This window comes from Leptosomus discolor, chromosome 2, assembly GCF_034619465.1.
Source record: "Leptosomus discolor isolate bLepDis1 chromosome 2, bLepDis1.hap2, whole genome shotgun sequence".
NCBI classification, from domain to species: domain Eukaryota; kingdom Metazoa; phylum Chordata; class Aves; order Leptosomiformes; family Leptosomidae; genus Leptosomus; species Leptosomus discolor.
In genome coordinates, this window is record NC_141392.1 from 75,937,513 (window position 1) to 75,951,559 (window position 14,047).

The 14,047-nt window shown below is 38.3% G+C and overlaps 1 protein-coding gene across 2 annotated transcripts in view; it reads left to right on the forward strand.

Annotated features, from left to right (window-relative positions):
* CDK19 (cyclin dependent kinase 19) overlaps window positions 1-14,047 on the forward strand; it is a 130,465-nt gene that overhangs the window by 58,039 nt on the left and 58,379 nt on the right. For both annotated transcript variants that reach the window (XM_086482435.1, XM_086482436.1), the window contains exon 4: window positions 6,947-7,087. In XM_086482435.1, coding sequence (XP_086338561.1) covers window positions 6,947-7,087 — 141 coding nt within the window. The remainder of the gene's footprint in view (window positions 1-6,946; window positions 7,088-14,047) is intronic.

A 14,047-nucleotide genomic window follows, 5' to 3' on the forward strand; every position in this document is an offset into this window, starting at 1 on the left:
ATTATCATCACACGAAATTATTTTGACATACGTAGGTCTGAAAGTTGTAGAAGACCTAGAAAGACCCCAGCAAAACCTAGGAAAATTATACTGAATCTGTTTGTCTGCTTTGTGCTTCAAAGCTTGGGTACTTAAAGTTGGTGCTAGCAAAAGTTAATGTATTAAAGCTTCTTTCACTGTTACTTAAAATGTTGACCTCTTGTTACTTGGAAATGGAATTTTCATTAGGCAGTTTGGTTAATGATATTCTAGAGATGATACTTGATGATGGCCATTTACTGGCATCGGTTAGAGGGAGCATGTTGAGGCTTTTTTTTTTTTTCCCGCTCCTCTTTAGAAGGACTGTTATGCGTTGATTGCTGTAATGCTTCCAAAATTAGACATTTAAGTGATCGTTGTAGAAATACTTTTATCCACTTTTGTTTTTATTTTATTTTATTTTACTTGTGATATACCCTTGACAAAATTGTTTTAGTGTCTAAAACTTTGGTGCCTGAAGTCAGTCGTAAGTGTAGGTGTATGAGGCTGTGTTTTATTTTTTGAACAGCAAACAAATGTTATACAGGTTATTTTGCTGTCTTTGCTTCCTCTTTTTGAAAATTGTGCAAACAATGCATGGTTAGTTTTTATACCACCTTTAGATTTTGATTTATTCTTCCATAGCCTTTTAAGTGCTTTAAATTTAACACTCAACAGTTACTTACCTTTGCTTGCATACTGATTGCTGAAGAAAGAAGAGGGAAATAATTTTATGTTTAAAATGAGACTTGAAGCCATGTAATCTGAATCTTCCTCTTGACTTTGGCACAGATTTAATGTGTATCCAAGCTTCCATCTCTTTAATATTACTTTTTACCGGCACATTGACATAATTCTGTTTTATTCTCAAAGGTTGGGTTAGGAATTGGATAAAAAGAAGGTGGGATTTTTTTGCTAAACAATGGGAGCAAACAGTTTACTTCAGTAGAGAGGCATCTGTGTTGACATGACTGCGTTTCAGTTTGACGGAGATGCATGTAATTTTGAAACCAGCATTGCCTTAAGCAGTAGAACTCAAGAAGTCAGGTTTTCTAAGGGGATGTGTCTTGAGGTCTATGGATCATCTCATGTCTGTTGAGGTTGGAGCTCACACTGTCATTTAGTCAGACATGCATAAAATCTGTCCTTTAGCTGGCTTCTTACTTCCCTGAAAACTTTTAAGGTCTGACTTGTTTGTTTTAACGTCTGTCATACCAAACAGCAATTCTCAGAATCAGGAATGGGATGACACAAACACAGGGAGAGTATGTTTGCATCAGCTTGGCTTCCTTGGAAGCAGGCTAAAATTAGGATCTTTTTGAATGCTTTTTTAACTGCTGGGTAAATGCTAGGGGTTTTCATGAAACAAACTGAATGAGTTTGCTCTATATTGTCGTGCATTATGTTTACTTTGTAAATGTACATTGTTCCTCATCAGACAATTTTCAAACCAGTTTCAACACACTAGGTAACATAGAAGGCAGACGAACTCCTAGATTGAATATTATTTCATGAGTCACCACTATTTTCTTTCGAAATGCTTAGCTCCATTTCAGTTCTGTCTCTGTTATTGCCTATATTGTCTGGCCTTTGCAAAAGCTAAAATGGTCTTACCGAAATAAGCTAGTTCATCTGTTTTTCCTCTCAATTTTATTACTTTTTTTGATGTTGAAAATTTGGAATAAGCGGTTAGTAAATAAAACCAATAGTCCCAGAGATTGCAAACAGCATATTATAACAAGCCTCTGGAAGCTTCATTACTTTTCTAGAATGTTAATAAATGTATTAACAGTATCAGTTTAGAATATAGACTTAAAGCCACTGCCACAAAATTGATGCCTTTTTAAAATTTAAAACAAAATATGTAAAAGCAATATAAATATTTTTACATTATTTTTGTTTTCAAAAGTGAATACCTAATTGGCTCTCAGCTCACAATGTTTTTGGAATCCAATCAATGCCAGCATGTTTTTAAGACTTAGAAATCTGAAAATACAGATGCATAGAAAGGGGAAAGCAGCTTGGCTACTTTTGCTGAATAGATTTGAGTATTGCTTTGAGTTTCATTTACCTCATATGACATGTGTTGTTCTTTCATTCTGAAGCATTTTAGGTTTATTAGAAGGAGAGCTTGTGTCTCTGGTGCTCTCATAAACTAATTGAAATGGAATTATGGCTGGATAACATTGTAGATGCATTTCTGTTCTGTAGCATGTGACTGATATAGCGTGCACTGACAGTTAAGGCTTCTGTAAACTTTTGCTGAATGTGTATGGGTATTTTCCAGCTTTTGCAGCCAGGTGGTCTATTGGAATACAGGAATTAAGTTATCTTTAGGGAATGACATTGAAGAAAGACGTGGAGAATGCTGAAACTGTTTGACCCTCTGTCCGCTTGTTGTCTTGCTATAAACATGCCTCTCTGACTTGACTGGGTTGTGGAAGTCCTTGTGTTTTGTTCTTACTAGTTATCCGTTAGGGGTAAGATTCCGCAAAGAACTTGAGCATAGAAGTTTAGAAGCTGCAATGTCCAAGCGCACCTCCTGCTTCTTGGAGAGAGATGCAGAATGACCTTTGTACCTGTTAGGATTCAATCTATACTCCCAACTCATGGGACAGTCTTGATGCTGTACTATTCTGCAAAAAGATTTATTGAATGAGAGAAAGGAGGAGTGTGGTTTTGAAGCCTAGCAGTTTGGGCAGTCATCTGGGAAATGGGAAAGGCAGGTTACAATTCCTATAATTCCTGTAAATTATTCCATACTTTTATTAGGTCTAAGATTATGACTGTGTTATGCTGTACTTGAGGCTACACTTTGAGACTACTCAGGAATTGAAGCTAGTACAGAATGCCTCATCCATTTGCATAGTGCGGTGATGTATAAAGAACATCCTAGTTTGTGCTGGTACCTACACCCATTTCTACACCTGAGGTCTTGGATTTAAACTATTAAATCTTAAATGTTTTGAGGTTGAAAGAGTACATCTCCCCACTGTAGCTGAAGTCAGCAGAATTGCTCAAGTCAAAAAATTCTTTTAGCATAGTTGTACTGGTGTGGTGTCCTTGGCGTTGGAGCTTACTGTACACCTGATCTGCCTGATCTCCAAAACTTTTGTCAAATTGCTATGATGATTCATTTATGTCCATTTTGATGCTCTTATTTATTATTTATTTATTTAATTTGAGGATTATTTTCCACAACAGTGGTAGGGCCATATAGAATCATACAGCAGTTTCGGTTGGAAGAGACCTTCAAGATCGAGTCCAACCTCTGTCCTAGCTCTACTGACACCACTAAACCATGTCCCTAAGTACAACATCTACCTGTCTCTTAAACACCTCCAGGGGTGGTGACTCCACCACCTCCCTGGGCAGGCTGTTCCAATGCCTGAGAACACTTTCAGTAAAGAAATTCTTCCAAATATCCAGCCTGAACCTCCCCTGGTGCAGCTTAAGGCCATTTCCCCTTGTTCTATCCCTTGTTACCAGGGAGAACAGACCTACCCCCAGCCTCGCTACAACTTCATTTCAGGTAGTTGCAGAGAGTGATAAGGTCTCCCCTCAGCCTTCTCTTCTCCAGGCTAAACAGCCCCAGATCCCTCAGCCGTTCCTCGTACGAGATGTGCTCCAAATCCTTTACTAGCTTGGTAGTCCCCCTCTGTACCCTCTCCAGCACCTCAGTGTCCTTCTTGTAGAGAGGGGCCCAAAATATAGATATATTTCTAAAACTACAAAGAAATGAGAAAAAATTTGGGCTTGCTGCTTCCAGGAGAAGAGATGCTGTTCAGCGAAGGCACCTATTTGCCCTTCTGGTTCTTAGATGGATGCTGCCGTTAAAATTGCTGTTTAGTGTTGGTTATGTGTGTTGGTCTTTCTTCATATGGCTAGTTGCATGCGAGAAATTGGATTAACTACTTTTATTTACAAAACTCTTGAGAGTAGGACTTTGTCACAAGCACTGTGAATTCATTCCAATGGCATGGGGAAAATTCAGCTTTTCAGTTCCCTGTACTATTTGGCACTGCAGTATGTTTTTAGTTTAATTTTTGTTCAATTCTCTAATCTAAACTGTGGTAGCATGAAGTTTGCAATTTGACAAATACAAACTTCTGTAGAGTAAGTTGGCAACAATAATTTTTATTTTCTTTTGTAGAAAATTGAATTTTAACTAATGTTGATAGTGCTTGCTTAAAGCAAAACTATCAGTTTTAATTCACTTCTGCAACTCCATAATTCTTTCAAGAAAGGAGCTTGCTTTCTTAGCCTTTCTGACTTGGACAAACCAGCATCAGAGCAAAATGATTTAGGATGTGGCTAAGTGGTATTTCAGAGGCAGATAAGAGCAAGCTGTGCCATCTTCTGCAGCATGCGCCAGCTTTGGGAAGTGTGGTGGTGAGCCTCAGCTGGCAAGTCTGGCTGGGTAACTTAGCATTGTGCTGATTTAGTTATGCTGGCTCTGGTTTAGCAGTAACTTGCATACCTAAAGCCCAGTGTAAGGGCAAATTATCTGCCTCAAAGGTTCGCCTAGGCATTCTTGTGGAACAAGAGGAAGTGCTGGTTTGAGTCACCGCAGGAAAAAACCTTCCTGTCCTCTACCCTTGTGTAAGCTTTGCTGTGCCAATCTAGGGGATGGCCCTGGCACACTAGGAGCTGCTTGATTGATAGTGTCTTGTTCGTGAACATTCTCACATAGCTTTAAACGTCTGCTTGGCCCTTTAGTTTCTCATGGAACTTCGTCAGGGTTCCCAATCTGTTGGAAGGAACAGAGGAGCCACACGGGAAGGCAGGGTCAGAAATCAGAGGGCACCAGCCTGGTGATATCACACTCCCTTGCTCCAGAGGTACCAGAGGGGCCGTGGTAGAGCCAGAAGCAGAGCGTTCCTCCTCAACACATCATGGTTAGTTGTGTCCCATGAGACCCTTTTTCAGTTTCATTTTCTATATGCCTTTATTATAAGGAATAATGTTTTGTGTGGATACTAGTCAGTTTTTAAATGGATGTAGAAATCCCTTTTAGTGATTACATGCACCTTGAAAAAGGGCTGGGCTGGGTTTATGGATCTCTGTGTTGTCACCTTTGCCTGTTGGTGCTCCTGTATTTTTTCATACCGTGTATTAATAAAGATATTTATTTACGAGTTTGTGGTATCATTGCTGCTTTAGAAATCATATTGTAGTTCACATGAAGGTCGTTATCTGGTGAGCATTGTGCAGTACTGGAAGGTAGGGACACCCGGTTGAAGTTTTGACACAGGATCTTCTTGGGACATGAAAAGAAAAAACTTTCCAAAGGAAATGATCCTTTAAGGCTTTCCATTACAGTTTTCAGAGTGATTGCACAATTAAAGGATCAGGTACTAAAAGCTTGTTTTGTTTACTGATCTTCATTCGTATTTTAAGAACTGATTTCTTTTATACTTTTTTTTTTTTTTTTAATATACAGGCATCACTATTGTACGTGTAGTAGTAGAAGGCTCAATGGGAACATAGCTGTCAATAGGGAGTAAGCAGGCTGTTCTGATTTATTTATTTATTTATTTTTATTTCTACACCTTTGCTAAGCCAAATTTGACAGTGGCTAAAGTACTGGTGACAGCCAGAGGTAGCATTTAGCATGAAGAAATGTTAACCTGTTAGCATTTTCATTGAGAACAGTAGTGACAAACTTGGTGGGGGGTGGGGGTGGAGTGAGCAGTAAAAGTACAAACATTGGCTCTTTAACCTGGGGAAGGGTATGATCTTGAACTAGACAAACCCTGTTTAAAGAATTGGACAATTAGTAGTTTGTCACTCTACAGATTAGCATTTTGAATTGCTTTCAGTAAAAATGCAAACTGCCTTTATTATTTCTGTCTTTCAAAAAGCACATAATTGAAAACTATTTTGTTATTTGAGATGCTGCTTTGAATTGCCTTCAAAAAGGAGATTTTTAAAAAAATTTATTTATTTAATCTGAATGAATGGATTTAGTTGTCTGCTGAATGGCAATATGTTATGATTGGGTTTGTGCCTTTCATAGCCCCACCTTGTCAGAGGATTGAAAAGGTAGAAGGGCCTCACCCCACTTTATTTCTTATACAGGGTAGCAAAACCAAACCTAGCCTGTCATTTCCACATTGATCTTACTATAAATATTAATTAGTTTATGAATATTTAATGAAGTGTCAGCAATCTTTTGATGATTTTTTTTTTCATTCCTTCAACTGACTGATGCTGGGGGTCCCTTTCAGCATTCCATGTTTTCAGCTGGCATTTGTCCTCTAGTGGACTGACTGACTCTTGTAATCCAAGAGCCACTAGCTTGTCATCATCAATTGAAGTATGCAGCCAAAACTTGGAAGCAAGAATATAACCATTTTTAGATGCTTGAACATGATCTCACCCTAATGTTGTGGTGTGGGGTTTTTGGAGTTGTGTCCTGTCCTCCCACCCCCCACCTTAAATACTTATTTAAATATTATATTTATTTTCTCTACTGGTATTCTGATTTTTGGGGGAGCAGTAAAGTAGTTGCAAGCACTCTGTCCTGGGTATTTTTTGAGATGAGGAGGGAAGGTGTGAAAGCATAGTGTGGCCCTCTTTCTGGTGGATACTGCTGGTTTGGAAGCTTCTGCTCTAGCAGCTGAGGGTAAGAGGATCCCAAATGGGGAGGAGGGAGGGAGGAGAACATCTAAGACCTTGTACTGGAGGTAAGTATGCAGTCTTTAGATATTAACAAAAACTTGATGGCTGTTTTTTAAAGCAACTTAGAGAATAAAAACGATTTAAGAAAATTGTGAGCACATCACTATTACTTTTAATTGCAAAGTTCAGCAAACTTTCTATTTTTCATTCCATTATTTAATGTTAATATTTTAAAAACCAAACACAATAAAAAACGCTTCTACTTATCTAACATGCTTCATGTTTCTACTTGTTTTATTTCTAGCATATTATCAAGTTTCACCGTGCCTCAAAAGCAAATAAAAAGCCCATGCAGTTGCCAAGATCTATGGTTAAATCCCTACTCTACCAGATCCTTGATGGAATCCATTACCTCCATGCAAACTGGGTGCTTCACAGAGATCTGGTGAGTGTTGTATGTATTACCTGGTTAAGAAAGTTTCACGTGCATGTTGTTGGGTAGAAGAAAAGTCCCTATTAGTAATCTCGCGTATCGATCCGTACAGCTCTTCCTGTTATTGTTGCAGGAGACCAATGGAGACTTTAAACATGAAAACAATCTATGTTTTCACATTGTTTTTATCTGAGTCATCTGAGCTCAGACAATGATGCTAGATCCGGTAAAAGGATTGCAGATATCAATATCCGAAAACACTACATGAGCCAGCTGATATATGCGGGTTGAACCCGTATTCTTATAAGTGTGTGCATGACTTTGAAAAGGCATTTAAGTAGCAAAGTGATTGATACCCTTGTATATTGTTTGGTTTACGTGCAAGTTACCATAAAAGCTAGTTAAAGTTTTTTTCATGGAGTATTTCTTTTCCATGTGATATTTTTTCTGACCGTGGGAAGAGAACTATGAAAGAGTTGTCATCCTGAAATTTCTCATGACCTGAAGTGGCTCTTTAAGGTGACTGCAGATTATAAAGGGCAGCCAGTTGCCTTGTCGTAGTTACCCTTTTCCCCTTAAAGTTTCCCACCACTCCTCATACTTAAGTGAAGTGCTACTAAGGACTGCAAAAAGGATACTAATATGGGTATAGTGATTGCTGCCACTTGCATTGTAACTAGAATTTTTGGCATGAGACAAACATCATGATGGTCAATATGTCCAATCTGTTCTAATAGTTATGCTATTGTAACATTAGTAGTAGGTGTGGTAGGAAATGTAGTGTAATCTGTGTATACAGCCACTGCTTTTATTTGGTTATTTTTCGTAGTTGCCCCAGTACATCAAAATAGGGATACATGTCCAGAAGCTTAAAATCACTGATGAAGTTTTGTGAGGCATAGATTGTTATTGAGTCTTTAATAGTAAATAGGGGCTTGGATTAATTTTTGGATATAGAACAAATGTTTTCTTAAAATATGTGAATAAAACTAAGGCAGGCCTGGAATAGAAGTCACAGACATCTGAAATAAATTTTATTTAATTCTTGTCATAATACCTAGTAACAGTGGCCAGAAGTAGGGTTTGAGGTTTTGGTATGGATCGTTTTTTTACCTCGTTCCTTGCTATGTATTGTCAGTTTTTCTGTTAAATTCCAGATGTTAGTATATTTGTGGGTTTGGTCTTTTGTTTTGGGTTGGTTTTTTTGCCTTTGGAATAGTAGCCATGGGCAAAAGCAGGAAGCAAGTACAACCCCGATTCTCATGCTACAATTATTACTTTCCTAAGGAGACAGCTGTTGCTTTGGCAGAGTGCTGAGATGTAATTAGATACAGCTTGAGAAGGAACACCTGAAAAGTCTATATTCAGCTATGTTTAGGGAAAGCGTATGTGTTCATGGAACTATTAAATATATGTACACTCAGCTGCCGTACATGAACTTAATATCTTGATAGGAAATACAAGATGGCGTCTAAGATACTAACAAATACCCTAGAGAATTTTATTGCCCATGTTGCTATTTCCAGCCAGCAGAACCAGGTGTTTTGTGTGACTAGTGCTGCTACTGTAGAGGTCTTACCTGTTGTTGATGAGTTGCAGCAAAGCTGGTCCCTAGCATCGCCATCTTTTCTCTTGGAACTTTGGGAGGTGATGGTTGTTGTTATGAAGACGACTGTTTTTCATGGCTCTGAAATGCTGGTGTTTGACTGATGTTGGCATAAGTGAGAAGGCAGAAGAGCAGAAATTTGCAGAGTCTGAATGTGTTCTTCGTACGTGAATAAATACAAGCTGATGCATTCAGCGATACCTCAGTGAGAGAAAGCATACTATTTAAGAATTGCTTTGGTACACTGGTGGTTTAAAGGTATATTCAGAATCTTTTGCCTTTTTAAAAAATATTGCAGATTTCTGAAGAATTCAGGTAGTTCAAATAGTTGTTTTGTATCTTAAACACTGCAAGAAAAAAATGGTGATATTCTGGATGTGTACTGTATGCTCTTGAAATTAGGAGTTAATGTAATCGTGTATTAATGAATTTAAAGTCTCAGTTAACAAAAAAAATTATATATCTCTAATTTTTATTCATATGCTCATACCTGTGATTTTTGCTTCAAAAAGGGTACCTCAGGCATGATTTCACTGGGATCAGTTTCTTGTGTAATACATAAATACCAGCTTCTTAGCATCTTCTTAAGATAGGGAGCAGTTTGTCTGGTTTTTTTCCTCTTAGTTGTTTCAATTTACATCTGCTGGAAAAATATTTTTCTATTTTATGTAAACTAAATTTTGCATCAAGACACCTTGTACTTTCCTTGTTTAGTATAACTCTGTTCTTACTATTTTTAGCATGCATTTGGATGTAGACCAAAGATGGTGACATCCATAAAAGTCATGTTATGCTTATTTCATTGCTTTTTTTTTAAAAAAAAAAAACCAACAAAAAACCACCAGATTCTCCAAGAATATTTATCACAATATTAGTCAAATTCTCCTGAGCCATGGAGATGACCTTTAGAATTTATTTAACAAATGTTGCAATGAAAAAACAGAAACATGGGAGGTTAGGTATTTGCGAGAGTGCTTGCTTGGAAGTATTTGAAGAACGTTGTTTAGATCTTAATTTGGTACTGTCTTAAATCAGAGTTTTAAAAGAAACTAGAATACCAAATGTGCTCTATTAAAAAAAAGACCCACAAAAAACCCCCAAACTCCAAACAAAAAGCCCCACCCAAAAAACCAACAAAACCTGGTTCTTAATGGATCCGTATTTTTAGATACCTTAAAATTGTTACTCTTAGGTTATTTTTAAGATCAGCAGTAGCCAGCAAAAGCATGACAGAGTAATAAAACTGGAGAACAGTGTGAACTTGCAGACTTGCAATACATGTTCTGTCCTTGGGCTGAGCCAATGGACACGTTTCTACCACAAGGAGACAGTCTCATTCCCCTCTTCACTACAACTAGATTGCACCCATTTTAGTGTCCTGGCAGGTGACACTCACTTGACTCATGGTGAGCTCATTCAGGGAGTTAAACCTGCAGAAAGTATTCTCTCTTCTCCAGCAGAACTCATTTTCTGCAGGACTAGCTCCCTGAGGGACCTCTGTGGGAGCTGGCACAGAAGAAGCATGAAGCTGGAGGTTGTGGCAGAAAGCTCAGGAGGTCATTTGAGCATTGTCTGCCATTAGATCAGGTTATTTTATTGTTAAAATGGACCTTTTTAATTCTTAGATGAAAGTGCAAGTGTTCTTAAAAGATTAAATTGAATTGTGGTTCTAAATCAGTGTAACTTTTATGTTTACCTTGAATCTCTTCTGATGAAGACTTGTGTTGCGAGAGTTTAAGCTGACATAAGTCCAGATTTAGGAAAGTGCCTGGACTGAGGCAAATTTTAACACCAAATACACTTACACTTCTAAAAATATGCAAATAATTTAGTGTAGTGTATCTTTCAATTTCTGGTAATATTGGTGTTATTTTGTTTCTAGCTTTCTTATCCTGAAGGTAGCTGAAAGGTGCTGAGTGACTCTAGGTATGTTTTTTTGGCTGAGCTGTTAATTTCTGTCAGTTAAAAAATATTCAGCAGTAACTTTCTTTATGGCAAGTTTCAAACCAATGCAGAACATGGAACAGGAGCATTAAAGTTTTGATTTATTTGAATAGCATTGTGTCAGTTTATACACCTTGGAGTTGACGTAAGTCTATAAAAATCCACGTTTGTTCTCCTGTCAAGCCATTTGGAGTGGAATTTTGTTGTTGGATTGCATGTTGTTGAGCATTTTTGGCTTTTCAACATAGCAGCATTCCTGAAAGCCGCACACAAGAGGAGGGAAGATTTTGCTGCCTCTACTCGCTGCTGCAACATTTCATTGTAAATAAGAGATTAGTATAGATAGGTGTTAGAGAAAGAACCTTTTGGTACGAAGCTTTTGGTTTTTTAAAGTGTTCTGTATACACTGCGGACTGTTCACTTGAAGGGGATTGAAAATTGTGCTCCGTACCTTGAGTCAATAGCAAGTTAGAAGATGCAGCATGTGGTGTACAGTATTGCAGGGTATTACAATAGTTTTTTCCCCTCTTCCCCCAAACGTGAATTATTTAGGTTCTACAGGAATGTTCAGCAAAGGCCTTACTTTGCAGAGATGTCTAAAAATGGAGATCTTCCATACACCGTTCACAGTGTGCATTCATGTTAGCAACAGAAAGGATTTTGGCACTTTTTCTTGTGCTAATAACCCTTCTGTAGTTGATGTTAGTTGCTTAAGGACAAAAACAGGCAGAGACCATTTCCTTTAGAACTTGATAAAAGCAATTTCTATTTGTAATAGGATGTGTTTTCCTGGAGGGAGGTATTATCTATGAGATGTTTTAAATGCACAAAAACCATATTGAGAAATTAATTTAAGATTTCACTTACGTCCTTGAGCATTTCTTTGGAATACTGCTTAATGTTATTAAAACTACTGGTTGAAAAATGAATGTTGGAAATCGAACTCACTAGAGAAATGCAGATTTCCCCTTCCACCTAGGATTGTGTTAAACAGTTTCTTTCAGCATTTCGGAATCAAAAAATTGCTCACTGCAATAGTCATATAAGCTAACTTTGTAAAATAAGCCAAGTTCCTAAAGTGTTTTTATTATAATTTTACATACTTTTTGACTAGGAATGTCTCAGTTTGTCTCGTATTGCCCCTCTACAGCTTTAGAATGTTTAAGTTGACTGTGTGTGTCATTTTACAAGTGAGATTAGCTTACCTCAAAAGTCTTTTAGATGGAACAAGAGTGACATAGGTGAAAGTACTCAAATGTTTGACACACCTTTGAACTCACAATTTTGACTTACCTACAGACGTCAGAGGTAACATATGTGAGTGGAACAAAAGGCATCCATGAGTCTTAAATTGCAGAGATTTAAAAAAAAAAAAATCCTTTTCTCTCTGGTAATTGATTTGTATTCCCTTTAGAAAGGGTGTCTAAGGTATAAGTGAGACAGAGGGTACATTCCAGACGAGGTGGCTCCCTGCGCAGGTTTGGATGTATAATGTACTGTTGATGTAGAAAGAGGCCATGCTGCCACTACTTCTCTCTGCTCCACCGTGCTGCTGCTGCTCCAAGCTGGGGATTGGCAAACTAACATGAGTTACAGTTAGACTCACGAAGAAGAGGTTGATCTGTATGCAAGTTCATTCCCTGATCTGGTTCAGCATGCAGTTGCACAAATGCTTATGTAAGGTGGATATATAGGCAAAATGGATATATGTGTGGGATCCAAGTGGATAAGGATGGGACATTCCATTTTCAGTGACATTGTCCTATTCTGCTGGCAGTGTTAAGTATATGATCTGTAATCCTCCTCCTCCTTAACCATTTTGGTACCTGTAAAATCTGTTGGTGCCTAGCCTTTGGCCAGTAAGAATAAAATGAGCACCTGAAATGTCTCAACATAAGAAATCTAAGATTTGGTGTTTCGAGTTTGTCATGGGTTAGGCCTGGGTCGGCCATTAATGTTTTTTGAAGAATCTAGTTACAGTTGTTTGGAATAATATTTTTGTCAGTGGCAGAAAGCAGAGTGAGGCTATTTCTCAGATCCTCCAGTTTACAGTCTAAGATGTCAGTATAAATACACCTTCTTTGGCATTTAACACAAATGCGAACACTGGTTGCAAGGAACAGGTACTTTTCCTATTTCTGTTGTGAAAGAGAATGGGTGGTAATGTGGCAGACTTCTGCAACCAAGTGATTAAATCCTGAGGCAAATTCTGGATGTAGCATCCTTATATAAAAGTGGTTGTAGTGAAAACTTCAGGATTGTTTATGTCACTTAGAAAGACAGCAAGTGCTTTAGAGTTTTGAAGCTGATAGGTACAACAACAGAGTGGAGATAGTAATTGAGTTTGTGGCTTATATTACTAAGAGATACTGGATAGAAGTAGAAGATGGGGAAGGAAAACAAGTAAAATGAATCTCAGTGGGAAACAAGCAAGGATTGATTTTTTTTTTTTTTTTTTTTTTTTAAAGACACAGCTAATGGAGAGAGCAAGAAGAGCCAACAGAAGTCTTTCTCTGGTTCTGTCTTTCAGCCATCGCTGTGTACATGCCCTGCAACACCGTGCATAATTTTCCTCACTGGTAGCCAAGACTTGCTTTTCTCAGGATTTTTGTGGTGTCCCACCTTATCACTCCAGTCATGCCCAAATCTTACTTGAGGTGGCCTTTCCTTGACACTTTAGCTGCTGAGCGAGCAAAGTTGGTGATGCTTCCGTATCTATGGGTGGTTTTCTCAGTGTAACCCTTTCTCTCTAAATCAACTTTTTTCACTCTGATTTCACTAAGAGGTGGGTGGGAGGAGGAATCCAACTGTGGCAAAGACTTTGACGCTGGTTTCCCATCTCCAGCTTTTTTATTATCATCCCCTTGTCTCTTAAAGCAGGAAAGGATCATGCATGCATTCTATTGGTGGCTTCACTTTGTCTGTTTTAGCAGATGCTATTTTCATTATGTGCTTAAGCTAATCGGTTTGTGTTTCTTCCCAGTGTCCGTGCACTTCTACCACCTGCAGAATTTATGGAGTGTTAATCTGGGCGTTTTTGGTGGCAGGACATAGCAGACTGCTGAGGCTTGATATAATTTTGACTCCACGTGTCTGTTTATATAGCGAATGTCTATAGATAGCCTTTAGGATGATCAGACATGTGAGCTGCCAGATTCAGGCTTCTTAACAGGTCTCCTGAATATCCAGCCACTGCAGTAACAGTAAACCCAGTATCTTTCCAAGGGTGAATCTTTAGCAGAGCTGACACACGTGAGGTGACAATGCTGGCGGCAGCTGGCCATGGTTGCGCTCAGGGCAAGCTGTCTTCTCGGGTGCTCCAGCTCCGCATCTCTTGTGGAGCAGTGTGTAGTGGACAACGCAGTAGTTGTTCTCTCTCAGGGTTGTCTGGAAAGAACAGCCATCTGGAGACTGTGGGTTTT